The sequence below is a fragment of the Primulina huaijiensis genome, chromosome 17 (assembly GCF_012295235.1).
Source record: "Primulina huaijiensis isolate GDHJ02 chromosome 17, ASM1229523v2, whole genome shotgun sequence".
NCBI lineage: Eukaryota > Viridiplantae > Streptophyta > Magnoliopsida > Lamiales > Gesneriaceae > Primulina > Primulina huaijiensis.
In genome coordinates, this window is record NC_133322.1 from 1,212,672 (window position 1) to 1,225,973 (window position 13,302).

General features: G+C 35.8%; 3 protein-coding genes and 1 pseudogene across 4 annotated transcripts; 1 reads left to right on the top strand and 3 right to left on the bottom strand.

The window, feature by feature from the left end:
• The first annotated feature begins 493 nt into the window (after positions 1-493).
• LOC140962849 (28 kDa ribonucleoprotein, chloroplastic-like) lies at positions 494-3,414 on the top strand. The gene is made up of 4 exons (XM_073421886.1): positions 494-941; positions 1,888-1,989; positions 2,726-3,010; positions 3,249-3,414. Exons 1-4 carry the CDS (start codon positions 570-572, stop codon positions 3,309-3,311), a joined length of 822 nt encoding a protein of 273 aa, XP_073277987.1. The 5' UTR covers positions 494-569; the 3' UTR covers positions 3,312-3,414.
• Positions 3,415-5,408: 1,994 nt separating this feature from the next.
• Positions 5,409-7,639, bottom strand: LOC140962562 (very-long-chain 3-oxoacyl-CoA reductase 1-like; annotated as a pseudogene).
• A 1,141-nt stretch (positions 7,640-8,780) lies between these two features.
• Positions 8,781-10,998, bottom strand: LOC140963061 (uncharacterized). The gene is made up of 3 exons (XM_073422280.1): positions 10,415-10,998; positions 9,766-9,940; positions 8,781-9,541 (listed from the first exon to the last, which is right to left on the bottom strand). Exons 1-3 carry the CDS (start codon positions 10,841-10,843, stop codon positions 9,156-9,158), a joined length of 990 nt encoding a protein of 329 aa, XP_073278381.1. The 5' UTR covers positions 10,844-10,998; the 3' UTR covers positions 8,781-9,155.
• A 306-nt stretch (positions 10,999-11,304) lies between these two features.
• Positions 11,305-13,274, bottom strand: LOC140963156 (uncharacterized). 2 transcript variants are annotated; one of them, XM_073422415.1, is made up of 4 exons: positions 13,042-13,274; positions 12,265-12,372; positions 11,957-12,016; positions 11,305-11,861 (listed from the first exon to the last, which is right to left on the bottom strand). In XM_073422415.1, exons 1-4 carry the CDS (start codon positions 13,135-13,137, stop codon positions 11,850-11,852), a joined length of 276 nt encoding a protein of 91 aa, XP_073278516.1. In that variant the 5' UTR covers positions 13,138-13,274; the 3' UTR covers positions 11,305-11,849. The 2 variants fall into 2 exon arrangements, with proteins under 2 accessions (XP_073278516.1, XP_073278515.1); XM_073422414.1 differs by having other exon boundaries at positions 11,952-12,016; positions 13,042-13,270.
• Positions 13,275-13,302: the final 28 nt, after the last annotated feature.

Sequence of the window (13,302 nt, forward strand, 5' to 3'; positions counted from 1 at the left end):
GTCTCACAAATCTTTATCTGTGAGACGGGTCAACTCTATCGATATTCACAATAAAAAGTAATACTCTTAGCATAAAAAAATAATATTTTTTCATGAATGACCCAAATAAGAGATCCGTCTCACAAAATATGACATGTAAGACCGTCTCACACAATTTTTTGTCAACTTTATTTATGATTTATAAAAAAAAAATCAAAATTGGATATCACAAGATACTCAACTTTGCTTTATTTATTTATGTTAAATTCTTACAAAATAATCATACACTATTAAAAATTTTCATTTCTTTTCATAGAATATGTCAAACATAAATATTTGGGTTGTTGAGATACTAAATTTGGGCTATTCTTGTGATTGGATCTGCTAGTGAGGTTTTTTTAAATGTAGCCCAAATGTCCACCTACAATCGACGCCGTCGGGGCAAGGGACTGCAGGGACGGTAGGATTTTCGGATCCGACCCGACTCGACTCGACTCCGAGAGAGAGCTCCCATTTTCCTGGCGATTATTGATCGCGGTTCGAAATTTCTTATCTGCCAGTTTGCCTTTTCTAACTCCGCCCCAGTGACGATGACGTCAGCAAATGCCCCTCATCTGAAATTGCTAGAATGCTGCGGTGCCACCACTGCCCCTAGAATTCAACTCACCACGTCCACCCCACCACTCTCTCTCAGGCAAATCCACAATTCCACGACATGGGCTTCACTCAAATCCAGGATTTCGCTTTCAAAGATTGTTCCATTAGTTGCGCAGACTTCAGACTGGGCTCAACAAGAGGAGGAGGAGCAGAGCGTGGAAAGTGATGGCGGAGGTTTGGAGGAGGATTCTTACCCCGAGCCTTCTGAGGAGGCTAAGCTCTTCGTCGGGAATCTGCCTTATGACGTTGACAGTGAAAAATTGGCTCAGATGTTTAATCGAGCTGGGGTTGTGGAGATCTCTGAGGTATAAAGATTCTGCATTTCGTGGCCTGGTTGTTTCTTTAGAATTGCTGTGAATTTTCTTATTTTTTACTAGGCATTGTCTTACTATGTAGTTCCATTCCTGTTGCATTGTTCCCGTTAATGATGTTCTGAACCTACAAAAGCACCATTCAATCATCTCCAGGATGCTAAAACCACACGTGAAAAATGGATGAGCTAAAATCTGTTAATGGTTTTAAATTGATGGCTGAAATGCTACCGACAAATTTCATATTTACTTCGTAAAAATATTTGAAATCTCGACGTGCAATAAAACATTTATGTTTTTGTTGTACTGAGAATACCATTGTCGACTTTGAAAACTCTAATTCCGGGGTAATGTTATGTTTGATGGAAAGAATGCTTGCACCAAAAAAAATAATGGGCTTCATAGCTACCAATTTAAAACATAGGATGTTTAGCGTATTAATTTTTTCAAGCGGGTAGTAGATTGTCAATAAGACATCGGGGTGTATGTGCAATTTACCTATTTTTTTGAGTTAAATTGTGCGTCGGTGAACCTATCATAGACATCCCTTGATTAAAAACAAAAAAATTGATATTTAATTTTTCTAAAAATCCAGTTCTCGCTTTTCTTCTACTTTGTGAAATTGCCCCTCAGACCATAGCATGCTGTTTGTGGGTTCATTCCAAGAAATATGAACTCTTGTGGCAAGAAAACCGATTTGGAATCTTGAACTCTTGGCCACTTGTGGGCTTAATCCTCGCTGTATTTCTTTCTAATGTGACAGTAAAATTGAGTTGCAATAACAATAGCTAGAAAACAGGATAGAGGTTGTAAAATTTATTAGAAGTATTAGCGTGCTTAAAGATGTTATCTTTCTCATGTTTTCCTATGGTTATGGAAGTGAACCTTTTGTGTATTATGAAAAAATCAAATGTGCCCTTATAAGTTTATGTCATGGTAGGTTATTTATAATAGGCAGACAGATCAAAGTCGAGGATTTGGATTTGTGACTATGAGTTCGGTGGAAGAAGCTGAAAAGGCTGTCGAATTGTTCAATGGTTATGTAAGTTTTTTATTGCTATCGATTCATTATGTTTTCCTAATTTCCACAAAGATTCGCCATGGTGGACCGGTGGTGCATATGAACTTGACAACTTGCTCACTTTTGTAGCATCCTGCTTTAGTTTAGGCTCCTGGTAATGGGTTACATATTCATGGAAAAATTTCAGGTCTTTTGAGTTTTCTGTCATTGATCATTAGCCCCAAGAATTCAAGTATTTCTCAAGTACTTGTTTCTGTATGATTTTTTGATCCATTCAACATTCACCTAGTGGCTTCCTGAAACTGGAATACTCGTTTTGGTTTAATTCCCTGTTGAGATAAATTTTAAAGTGGGTTTGGAAATATAGGCACATTTGGATCACTTCGATATTTGATTGTGGTAGTTAGAAAACAATATAATATTTTTTAAAAGAGATTGAAGTAGATACACAAGTATCTCTATTTTGTGCTTCTCTATAAAATCTGTAATTACTATTTCTTTTAAGCACTTAATAAAAGCCTTAGAAACTCTCCCAGATATCAATAAAAAACTACTTAAAAAGTGCTTCTTTTAATATAAAAGAATTTTTTAAAAAGTTTTTTTCATCGAATCACACTTTGAACTTCATATATTTGATTCTTTGATGAGTTCTACTTCTATACCCTTCTCATTGTATATGAGTTTTTATGTAGTCAGTTTGGTGTCAATTTCTAGAAATGCTTCATTTAAAGTGATATTGGATCCTGTTATGCTTTAGGATATAAATGGAAGACTTCTAACCGTAAATAAGGCTGCTCCTAGAGGTTCACAGCCCGAAAGGAGTGCTAGACTTGTGGAGCGTGCTTCATTCAGAATGTATGTTGGTAACTTGCCATGGCAAGTGGATAATGCTAAGTTGGAGGAGGTGTTTAGTGAACATGGAAAAGTGGTTGATGCTCGTGTGGTGTTTGATCGAGAGACTGGTCGATCGCGTGGATTTGGTTTTGTGACGATGTCAACTGAGACAGAACTCAACGACGCCATAGCTGCTCTAGATGGACAGGTAATTGCTATGTTTTCACATTTATGACTTTAAATTTGCTTTCAAATTGAAGTTTGAAAAATATTTTTGGCTAAGATTAGCAGTCCCATTATACCGTGCTTGATTAAATTTCAGGGTTCTATTCTGTTTTGCATAACTCAGATTAGGTCACCTAGAAAGAATCAAATTGTAATTGACAAGATCATGTCTTGTGAAATTTTAAGATTCTAACTTGGCCGAATGTACTTCTGCGATGCAGAGTTTGGGAGGCAGGGCAATTAGAGTGAATATTGCTGAAGAAAGGCCCAGACGCTCCTTCTGATTCAAATACTTTACAGTTGGTTGGTACATAATTTGTGATTCTTGGTTCAATTAAACACCTTACGAGACTTGAGATTTTAAACCCCTTTTACCCCCAATTCGTTTTTGAAAAAAACAATGCTGCAATCTGACGGTTTTATATGTTTTTTTAATTACATAAAGTGTGAGCTAAAGATTTTGCGAAATATGCAACTAAGACCCGTCTTGATATCCTAAACTTCTATGCTCGACTCCTAACAACGGATGTCAAAAAATTCTCATCCCTAAAATTTTCATTAGCCAGCATTTTTAGGACTATTGGCACATTTGGCAGGATGCCTAGTGGAGGAGTCCGGTCTCAAAAATAGCGTGAACCCACGGGCAGGCATGGGAGGCTACAGATTTCTTTCATATTTCATCTATACTTTTTTTGTAAAACTCGTATGCATCGCCTTGAATTATGAAGTCTTGTTCCCTTGCGCTCCCTCAATGGATTTTTTGGTTTACGTTAGCCCAAAACTCCCATCTTTGAAAAGTCATGAGCATGGGATCCATGCATGCTCAAACAAGAAAGCCAGAAAGAGAAGACGGAAAATAAAAATGGGTTTCAAGCATAAAGTTACGAGCTGAACAGGATACTGGATCGCCAGAATTTGAGCGCCAGTACCAAAATCTCGGACACAAGTTAAAGCTCCTGTCATTAATTCGTAAAATAAAATGTTTGCTACATGTTCATATTCCGATCAAACATTTTCACATGACAATGATTGTGTGTACAATCTACAGAACATATACCATGTATAGTTTGATGCATCAACTCATCGAGGCAATAGACTACAGAAGAACAAACCCATTTGAACACAATTTGTTCTTCTCTTGTATGTGAGGTAAAAAAGTATGTTACGAAATGACCGAACTCAGTACTTTCTAACTTCTGTTTATCCTTGTCAGAAGGTGCAATGATCCGTTTGCAAAGAAGTTGCTTTTTCATTATGACAAGTGAGCCGTACATGCGTAGAAACCCGTAAATCATCTCACTCCAAAGACGTCAGCTTTGTAAACTCAAACAGTAAGGAAATTATATTATAGTATGACAAGGATGACAGATTACTACAAATCCCTGGATGCATAAATGTTTTTATTCGTTAAATATTTTATTCAACTCTATTATTTTCTTCTTTCTTTTATTTTAGTTAATTTTAATTCTATTATATTCTGAAGTTGAGCTGTCATGATATCCTGTAGAATATGGTATTTTACTAATCTGTCGATCCTTGCCATTTACTTCTTTGTGCTGTTAAATTAAATGTCCTTCTCTTTACTGCTCATTACTTGACAGAGGATGTATTAGTTTAATTCTTACATCAGCTCGAATTCCAGGGTGGTTGTCTTAAGGAACATAAAATTTCTTGATATTTGTTGAGATTGAAATACTAATCATTCTAATTTTTCAACTAAATTTTTTTCAGATGATCACTCTCATAGTCAAATATAGAGTAATAAAAAAAATTTGCGGAGCATTTTATTCATTCAAAACTATTTATTTATTTCTAAAAATTAATAATGATTATTAGATATGTCGAATCAAAATTTAGAATTCAATTAGTTTGATGGATTAATGTGATTTGATCGGAAATGATACATCTCTACTAAAATGTGGAATTAAGAAACATAATGAAGTCGTTAAGATTGAGTTAATGGAGTATGTGAGCGTTTGACTAATGATTAGGAGTTTAGTTATATCTATCAATATCTTTTCTAGCGAGTTTGTCTTACAGGGCTTACCTAGTACGGTTTACCTGGCTAACATGATTTGCAAGTTACTGCGTCAGTTTGGAGATTCACTCACTCAGTGCATACCAAAAGATAATTGATCGAAGGTTCTCACGTCTTTAGAAAAACACAATTAAAATCTATGGAAGATTAAACGAAATATATTTTTAAATGATGAAAATATACAATCATAAATATATCCGAACAATTTGGCAAATATCATGCCCCCTAATTTTGTCCTTGTGGTATCTGGGATCTGACTTTGTATTTTAATGCTCAAGGCTCCAATAGTCCAATAGAGTTCAATAAAAATAATTAATTTAAATAATCGAAATATTTTGCCACTATATACAAACACAATAATGGAGCATGAAATGATCAATCTTGATTCTTACAACATTGATCCCTTCAGTCTTTCCTCCATTCAAGACAGGTTAATTCGAAAATCCCGCATGAACTTACAACCAAACCCAGAAGTCTTCACACGAACGAGACTAATATAATACACAGAATACATGGAAGTGTTTCTAATTTTAATTCTCAGGTTCCGTAATCAGAAAGAACTGCAAAAAGTTGATAACAGAGGATGGCCAACACATATGGATTCTATTCCTCCTTCATCGACTGCTTGAGATATCCTTTCTTCATTATCTTAAGACATCTCTTCAGAAGCCAAGAATCTACTAACTTCTCTGGAAAACAATGCACCAAAAACCACAGAAGATTGTGCGGCCAGTAAGGGGCAGATCGAGGTTCGTAGCCTATCTGACGCAAAGCAGCATGTGCATAACCATCTGTTGATGCAACAATAAAGGAAGATCTTCTGATCGATGTCATTTTTGTAGCCACAAACAAAGGTACCTACATTTGGAGACAAATGCAGCGGTTTTATAACCAAGCAACTGATTTTTATATGCAATTAATGTGATAGAGGTGAAATGAATAGAAATATTGTGCATCAATGTTGTAGAGCATGGAAAATTTTGAGACATCTAAGGATACTTGACTCGAAGAACAAGAAGAACATCACAGGAATTCCGTCGCAAATGATCGAGACAAACTTTTGAAGCCGATAAAGTCCAAAGCTGTGCTTAGATAGAAGATCGGCTTGAAGTTAATCCATCAAATGTACTACCCTCAGATGCAGGACTAGAACAGTTTGTCATTTTATATACTTGACAGAAGATTACTTTTTTGAAAGAAACATTAACAATTCAACGAAATGCAGGCTGCAGAAAAAAAATAAATCCTAAAGAAACCAGATGATAAGGATATCAATGGCATAAACTTGATCTGGAAGCAGAATGTACCTGACACTGCACATCAATTCCCTTATCCTCGTATTCGACGTGAAGCCATCTTGAGAACCGATCGATATAACAGATAGACACCAACCGATCTCATCAGAATTATCATTATAAAGAGAATGAACTCATTTCATCCGATTATAACTACTGTTAAAAAAGGATATCACCCATGACACAACTTGCCAATACAATTCAAATATACATAACAAATAAAATCTGATTTTCCACTGTGAGCTTTCCTTGAAATATGTAAACCCACCATGAACCATCAACAGTTTAGATCAGTCATATCCAGCCCTATAATAACTTGAATCCAAAAATCTTTACTCCAAGTTCAGATTAACTCGTCAGGAAATTCTCAGGTTCTTAATTGGACTTGCAATGCAGCCAAATAATTTCGTGTTTGCAGCAGCAATCGTAAATAAAGTCTTTACCACGTGAAACTATGGAATCAAAACAAACGTTCCCCTACAAGAACGGCAGCTCTTTCTGTTCCATTCCGTTCAACCACACATATATTGGATCCACAAAACAAAAGCATTAAAAAAAAAGATTAAAAACAAAAGACTTGACAGAAAATGGTCACGTTTTAGTGGCAGCATAAACAGAATAGAGAGGATAAGAAGGAATGACAACAGCAGCACCAGATCCCATATTCAAAATAGCTCCCCTTTTCCTCTTAACCATCCCCGGCAAAACAGCCTGAGTCACTCTTGTAGTACCCTCGACATTAATCCTAATCAAATCATTCATCAACTTTTCATCCACTTCATGAAAGAACCTCGCGAAAGGATAAGAGATTCCAACGTTGTTAATCAAAATTCCAACATCTAACCCCTCAATCACCTCCTTGATCCTCCCAACGCCGTCCTGTGAATCCCCGGAGAAATCCACGACCACAGTCTTGATCTGGGTCGACCCGTATTTGGATACAATGAAATCCGAAACCTCCTTCAGCTTATCCGGGCTCCGGCCCACGAGAACCAGATTCAGCCCTTTTCTAGCCAGCTGAAAAGCGAAGGCTTTGCCTATACCGTCCGTAGGGCCAGTGACCACAGCCCATGATCCATATTTCTCCAGATTCTTTCCGGGTCGGAGGAAATAGATGTAGAAGCAGCTGAGGATGGATAGTAAGCGCTTCAGAATGGATAAAGAATCGATAGTTAGATTTGAGCTGCTCTAGGGTGCAGTCCGCCATTAGTGAGTGAGGAATGGTAGAAATGATTGAGGCTATATGATAATTATGGTTCGGAGAAAACAAATTGGGTATTCAAGAGTTTGTCGAAGAGAATGAGCTGAATTTCAGCACGTCAACCACAATCAAACATAGTTGAATCATGTCAATTTATGTCAACATTGACAATCATATATTGAATATATAATTTTTTTTATATATATTTCATCCTATATTACTTCGATACAGATATGAACACAGTTAATATATAACATAACAAAACATACATACATACATACATACATATATTGGACTCATAAATTGAATCAGAGTCAAACATAATTGAAATCGATGTACTATATATAAAGTTATTTATGAAGTAAAATAATAATAAAAACTACATATATTATTTGATCATGTTCACACGAAAATGATTCATGATCATTTGCTCATAATAATTATAATCCTTACAATCATCATCAATATGAATCGAAGATGCGATATTGATAATTATTGTTTTGCCAAAAACTTTATAATATCTCAAATCTTTTAAATTATACAACAATTCAAACGCCACATTCAAATGACATATAAAATTATTATATCCAACAACAACCACAATATGTTTTTGAATAAAAAAGTTGTTTGTGAATATAATTGAATATTTAAATAAATTTGTAATTGAAAAAAAAAATAATTTCCCAGCATAATTAATGAAATCCCTAATTTTTCGATATTTATCTTGTGTTAATTATGGTATCACATGCTTCAAGTCGAATTGAACAATCCAATTCGGACAGCTATAAATTAAATTTTCGTTTCTCTTCAATATATATGTATAGAGTTGTAATCCATAATACATTAAATACACATTATATTTAGTAAAAATTTATGTGTTGTCGCAATAGCTTTTGAGGTGATCTTAGTAACATTAAATCAAAGTGCCTGTATTACAATCGAGAGTGTCGGACTTGAAGAAACTTACACTACGAATTAAACCATCTTTCTAAACCAAATTAGTATGTTCTAGTACGTGAAAACTCACTTTCATCATGACTAGTTTATGGCGTTTCGATAAATATTTAGTTTTGCAAAAATACGTTAGGATAGTGGTGGTGTGAACCAAGTATTTAGAAGCAAATTTCAGGCAACAAGGCGTGAGATGGAGATAGAGCACAACTCTATGGAACTGCTGAGGTTAAACTAGGGTCGTCACCTGATGACATTACTCAATTCATTCTATGGAAACATGTTACCGAGAAGCATTCTCCACAAACACCACAAAAGCAAAACCAAACATTACAAAAATTATGTTGGTATTCTCCTACACCCATGTTTCTAACTTCTACAACAAATGAAATAGGGGATGAGAGAAACTACCAGAAGCAGCGAAAAATGGGACATACGATGTAAAACAATACGTCTTGGGTCCACCGATGAAGTTCAGCTTCTGCTTATTTTTCTTCAGAAGAGCAATGTTATATGACAGTTTGCACGAATATAAATTGCCATGTTTATCAATTATATCACCCCGGAAGAAAAGGTATGGCATGAAATGAGCTGGCTTATTGTCGAGTAATTTACCTTATCAAAGTTGAAAAGAGACAGGAAACTAATGTTTCCTTGAAAGCCCCAGAAACACAGTAGCCGATGAGACTTGAACTCTAAGATCAGTAACATCAACATCGTGTCCGCCTTCAACCATACCCCATTTATCAACCTGTAAATCTTCCTCCAGCCGAATCAACTCAATAGCCTGCTCAATGTTCAACTTGCCACGAAAAATTCCAATTGCAATGATCAATGAATGTGCAGATGCAGCAAGTGCATCAATTGCAGCCAGCTCAGAGTTATCGGTCTTTTGAAGAAGGTTCTCAATGGCATTAACAAGACCCTCCTCTTGCTTGCCACCAAAAAAACTGGTGTAAGTAACGGGCTTAAAGCCAAATTCCAACTCCAGCCACCTAAGTAAAGGATCTAGTTTTTCCACTTGGCGATCTGCAATTAATAAATATAAATTGGTAATCAAAACATACTAGATGAAACCCCAAAATACAGAAAAATGCTTTCTTCACGCATATGAATTTTACTTGAGCAATGAAAGGTTTTACATGTTAGTACTGACAGTGTGTTTGCAGGAAAAATTCTCCAAGCTATTTAACATGGAATGACATGAGGCATTTAAAGAGAAGCGGCACCGCTTGAAATATAACTGTGAATACCCAGGAGATCACTCGTTAAAGGATCATCTCCAGGAGCTCGACAAAAAACCAGATCTTGATTGAATTTCTTCATCAAATTTTCAATAATCTTCGGCCGAGTGATAGGAACTCTTTCTAATGCAGTACATGCAAGTTTCATCAGAGGCATTGTAAAGGGTCTAATTCCATCTGCCAGCTACAAATTGGAAAAATTTCATCATTTGGTCTACTCGTCTCTTAAAACACGAATTCAATTTAGTTAAATGTAGCTATAAACTGCAAGGCACAAAAGAATTGAGATACAGGATAGCTAGTCACACAAAAAAGCACTACCAAAAAAATTTGTTCGCATCAATTCATATTGAAATCGACACATGAGCAGATAGAAAAATAAATAACAGAAATCGCAGGAAAACCATATCAACAGAATTGAATGATTTCTTAAAAATGCAAATAACCGAATAGAGGGAGAAAATGGAGCTATCGCCTCCAAATCTTAAATTTTTTATTTTTATGCATAAATTTTTTAAACCGCTCCTGAATGCGAGTCATCCATAGAAGAACAGAAAAATTTCATAATAACGGATTCATCATAACCCATCAATGAGGAAGCTTAGATCATATAAATACATTACACGGTATCGACTAAAAAACATAGTCAAGGGGGAACCTGATAGTCCCATTCAAGAGCAATGGCTTTCGCAAGAGCTAAAGTAGGGCATTTCAGAGGTCTCTTTGAAGGGGATTTGAGAGTCCTGTAGTCTAGCATTACGGTCCATCCGTTGCCATCGTCAGCTTCTCTGGTGGTCACTTCTTTGTAGAATCGTTTGCCCACTATCGAACCGGTCATGAATGACGTGGGCATCGTCACGGATGAGGATGATTTAGACGACGTCGCTCTGGGGGAGATTTTGAGGAACAGATGGTCATTGTTATCTGTAGCTGCGGCGGATTTCGGGTCTTCAGAAGAAAAGGTGAAGGATGGGGACGGTTCAGGATCTCCGGCCGCAACGGAGACGCCGCTGAGTCGGCGGAGGGTAGAGATCGGAACCTTGAGGATGGTGGGGTTTAGGGTTTTCCTGATCACCGCTGACGCCATTTGTATCGAGGAAGAGTTAAATGGGAATCGGGAGCTATGTTTGTCTGAATAACCTGGATAACTTTGGGAGTGAAGGGTCCGACCCGAGTCCAAATTTCTTAGATCCAAATTCACAGGTGCAGGCCCGTAAATAAAAGGGCCGAGGTTTCTAACCCACGGTGCTTGGGAATTTAATTAATATTAAAAATAACCTCGTTTGTTAAATATTTCACAATAATCTTGTATAAAATTTATCTTTAATAAAGATCCTAAACTAAAATTTTTTTTACTACTACAACTAAGAGAATTATTTTTTCCGAAAAAATATTTGACCCATATTATTCCCCAAATAATTATTGAAATAAATGTATTATACTACATAGTTTTCAGTTTACCACAAGTTTTTTTATTGGTCTAAAAAGATACGAGTTTATTATAATTATTAAATTATAATAAATATTTTCGATGCATTGATATTATAATTGGATTCTAATATTTTATTTTAATGATGTACCAAATCATAATTTTTTCATCAACATTTTACAAATTATTAATATAAGTAATAAGTTTAATGATAAATAAATTATTACTCCATAGTTGAATAGGAGAATAATATCAAGGTCCGTTTGAAGCAACACTCCTGCACGGTATGGTTTGGACACATCGGCTGAGTACTGCCACCGCGACCAATCGACGTACATGAACATGCTCAAACCAACCCCAACTGCAGGAATATTTACCGACGTCCCCTCCAAATCCAAAGACCATTCCAAGTTCACCAACAACACAGGCGGCCCCATGTTTCGTCCATCTTACAGATCCAAAAGTATGACAAAGTAAGTGCAGATTCATCTTCATACAAGCATACAACTCTATTTGAAGACGACAAAATCACTTCTTCCGTGGTGGATCCCTGCTAAGTCCATGCCTTTTTAGAGTTCTGATGTAATTTCTCATGAGAGCGAACTTACAGCTACCGAGATGATAAAAGTAATCCCATGTAAAAATGCCCGTTTTATGCAGGTCATCAAAGACTAATCTGTATCAATCGCAAAAAAGGTAAAGTCTTGATTAAATCAACAGATAATGTTTCCAGAACTTGATCCCATGATTTCTGGCAGAATTATACCTCACCCCATAGTTTCCAATAGGTTCTGCTGACATGATTCCCACATGACTCCTTCCAGATATAACCTGATTCAATTCAAGTTTTCGTTATAACTTTGAAACAATAAAGCAACAAATAGTGAGAAGTTCTAATTCAAACAACATCATCCTTGAAAAGGGAATATCTCCAAGACAAGTATAAATTATTGAATGATGATGAAGTTAGTACTTCCCATCTCATTAATTTCATCTTTTAGAGTTCTTAGTACATGAGCTGGATATCTTGCAGTAGACTAATCTAATTATGCAGAATAATATTCATCTGAGTTCAGTACCTTTTCAACCCCAATTGTTCTGATCTTACTGTCAACAGCCGGGCTATATATTCTCAAATACTCAGCTGACAAAATATATGCACTGCCATTGTTATATTCCACCTTTACCTGATACAAGGTCACAACTAACTTAAATTTATCTATGTAATGGCCATACATAAGAGATACCAAAAAAGTTTAAAAAAAACAGCACGTAGCCACGAACCATTTGTTGAGACGATAACCAAATATAAAATATACTAGTGCGTCGACGCACTCGTTGCGTGCTTGTATAATATTTTTTATAATTCATTTGATTTATATTTAAATGAGGATCAAAATATAATTATAAAAAATAGTGAGGGAGTATCTCAAATTTAATATAATAGTATAGATATGTCGAAATGGTCTATACTTCCTCTATCTTGTCCAAAATCATCAATCTATTTCTATAATTGAAAAACAACTGTATCAACGTCATGGTAATCAATCAAGGTCCTAATGCTCCAATTATTCCATTTCATTGTTTCCATTCCTTTGACTTCCCCCATCAAATTACAGTTTCTCCATCCAATTTCTCAGTTTTACAATATTTTGTCGATTTTTTCCATTTCTTCAAATTCCCTTCACAAATAATTGAGAAAATAACAGCACCATCACCTCCGTTCTCCTCCATCTATCCAATTTCTCAGTTATATGCAATAATAAGTAACATGATCTAATCAAATCCTCAAAAGTAAAAAATAAAAAAAAAATTAGCATAGTAATAACAGATGCAATCAGCGCCATGGAACTTACAGTTTTCGGGGCGTGAAGAGAGAATTTGGTGAGGCGCGGGAGAGATTCCGTTACAGTGTTTAGACTTCGAATTCCACCCTCTATTATCCTCTTCATTATTCTTTGATTTGTCTCCCTCCAGTCCTTCGAACAATCGCATCTTCTCTCGAATCGAAGTACAAGGCCAAGATTGATGTTTGGGCCGCTTAACAATTAGATTTGGGCTTAAAATGATATGGGCTATACTTGGACAGGAAAGTCCATTATTTTATCGCATTCAAT